The 2402-nt window shown below is 40.8% G+C and overlaps 1 protein-coding gene across 1 annotated transcript; it reads left to right on the top strand.

Moving 5' to 3' along the window:
• The first annotated feature begins 395 nt into the window (after positions 1–395).
• On the top strand, positions 396–1906 carry LOC103448763 (epidermis-specific secreted glycoprotein EP1-like). The gene has a single exon (XM_008388029.4). The coding sequence runs from the start codon at positions 430–432 to the stop codon at positions 1750–1752; it is 1323 nt and encodes a 440-aa protein (XP_008386251.1). The 5' UTR covers positions 396–429; the 3' UTR covers positions 1753–1906.
• Positions 1907–2402: the final 496 nt, after the last annotated feature.

Here is a 2402-nt window from a genome sequence, read left to right as displayed (position 1 = left end):
GTTGAAGTTTCCACACCAACTCTCGACCTCTGAAAAGTCTAGAGTCATAACCCGACCACACTTTACTCTAGCCACCACAGTAATCTTCTCAGCAGAGAGTTGGTGCACTGCCCAGCTAGCAAGCCATGAATGAATGCTGGTTGCTGGAGAACATGGTCTCATACCAAGTTGTGCTAGCGTCGGTCGTGTTCATGCACGTGGTGCAACTTCAGCCATGCATGAATGTAAAACGATATCTTGCTACATTGAGAGTGCAAGCACAAGTCCAAAACTGGCGTCCAATTAAGGCTATCTCTTGAATTGGAGATAGTTAAACAGCATTTTAGGATTAAATCGAAATCGAAATTGTCAATGACTAAAGTAGCCCTCATAGTTCAATATAAATAATTGCTTGCTCTCCCAAAGCTTCACAGCATAAACCAGCCAAACATGTCTTCCCCTTCACTAACCGTGTCACTGTCCTCCATTGTCATTATCTCGCTCTTTGCCTTCATTGCTCAAGCCCAAGTTCCAGCAAATGAAACTTTCAAGTTTGTCAACGAAGGAGAATATTGGCCAAATATTGTAGAATATGATGCAAGCTATCGCATGCTTTCTCTCTTTGCCTCCCCCTTCCAATTCGCTTTCTACAACACCACCCCAGATGCCTTCACTCTTGCTCTACGCATGGGTTTGAGGAGGTCGGAGTCGGGGTTTTATTGGGTTTGGGAGGCCAATCGGGGAAAACCGGTCGGCCAAAACGCCACCTTCGCATTTGGGACTGATGGGAACCTGGCCTTGGCCGATGCCGATGGCCAAGTGGCTTGGCAAAGCAACACCGCCAACAAAGGTGTGGTAGGCTTCAAGTTGCTTTCAACTGGCAATATTGTACTTTATGACTCAAAGGGTAACTTTGTTTGGCAAAGTTTTCACCACCCATCAGACACTTTGTTAGTGGGTCAATCTCTGCGTGCCGGGGGAGTAAGCAAGCTTGTGAGTCGGGCCTCGGAGGTAGAAAACAAAGACGGGTCTTATAGCTTGGTGATGGAGCCGAAAGGTTTGTCTTTGTACTACAAGAGCAAGAACTCACCAAGACCATTACTCTACTTCACATCCTCCAAATGGATCAATGTTCAAAAGGGCTCACTGAACCATGTGACACTGAAAGCTTCGCCGGACACTCATGAGGGTTTTGCTTACGACTTGAGCTTGGACTACGTTGAGGGAAACTCCTCCACCGGCGGAAATGTCCTTCTTGCTAGACCCAAATACAATAGCACATCAACATTCCTTAGGCTGGAAATTAATGGAAATTTGAGGCTTCACACTTACTATAGGATACTACGTTACGGTGCATGGGAGGTGACCTTCAGTCTTTTCGATAAAACTTCAAAATGGGAAAGCGAGTGCCAATTGCCGGAGCGATGTGGGAAGTTCGGCATTTGTGAGGACAGCCAATGTGTTGCTTGCCCATCTTCTAAGGGACTATTGGGTTGGAGCGAGACTTGTGAGCCTGAGAAGCTAACTTCTTGTGATCCAAAGAGCTTCCACTACTACAAAGTTGAAGGGGTTGATCATTTCTTGAGCAAGTACACAAAGGGGGACTCAATCAAAGAGAGTGATTGTGCTAAGAAGTGTACATTGGATTGCAAATGTTTGGGCTACTTCTACAACCAAGATACATCAAAGTGTTGGATTGCTTATGATTTGAAAACCCTAACTAAAGTTGCTAATTCCACTCATGTAGGTTACATCAAAGCACCTAACCACTAGATGATAAAGCTACACAGAAAGTAGAATGTGAAATGGCAATCTAGTGGTATTTTTTGTGTATTTTCTTGCATGTTGAGTATAATTTGGTGAACTGGACAACTTAAATGTCATTTGTAATGCATGTCAGCAGAAATAATACTTATTTGGAAAATAATCTTGGATTTTGGAAGTTGGAAGTTGGTTGTTTATTTGTTTCAAGGGTGATGATACAAATGCTTTTCATTTTAATTATCAGGTTGGAATATAGTGGCTGTTTTTGTTGAGTAGGGTTCTCTCCCCTTCAAATCTCTTTTTATCTTATTTGAACGGTCACAATTAAGTTATATTAATATTCTATGTTAACTTTTTTATAGAGAGAGAGAGAGAAAAAAAAAAGTGAAAAAGGAAGAGAGGGAAGGAGAGTAAATTTGGAGAGGAGATAATCCTACAATTTTTTTATTGGGAGACTTTGGATGCGGTCCTTAGTTATGAATATTCTTTGATTGAAACCTTGTTGGTTTTTAATTTTTGATCGAGGTTCCTGAAATTAATGTGATAATTTATTTTTATGTACATTACTATATTTTTTTAAATTAGAAATTAGAAATTTTAGTTGTTTATATAAATGAGATTTTAAATAAAAAAACCATAATTTGTGGGATTAAAAATAT

This window comes from Malus domestica, chromosome 11 (assembly GCF_042453785.1).
Source record: "Malus domestica chromosome 11, GDT2T_hap1".
NCBI classification, from domain to species: Eukaryota; Viridiplantae; Streptophyta; class Magnoliopsida; order Rosales; family Rosaceae; genus Malus; species Malus domestica.
Note: the sequence above shows the minus strand (reverse complement) of the source record. Positions and strands in the feature narration are given on the sequence as shown.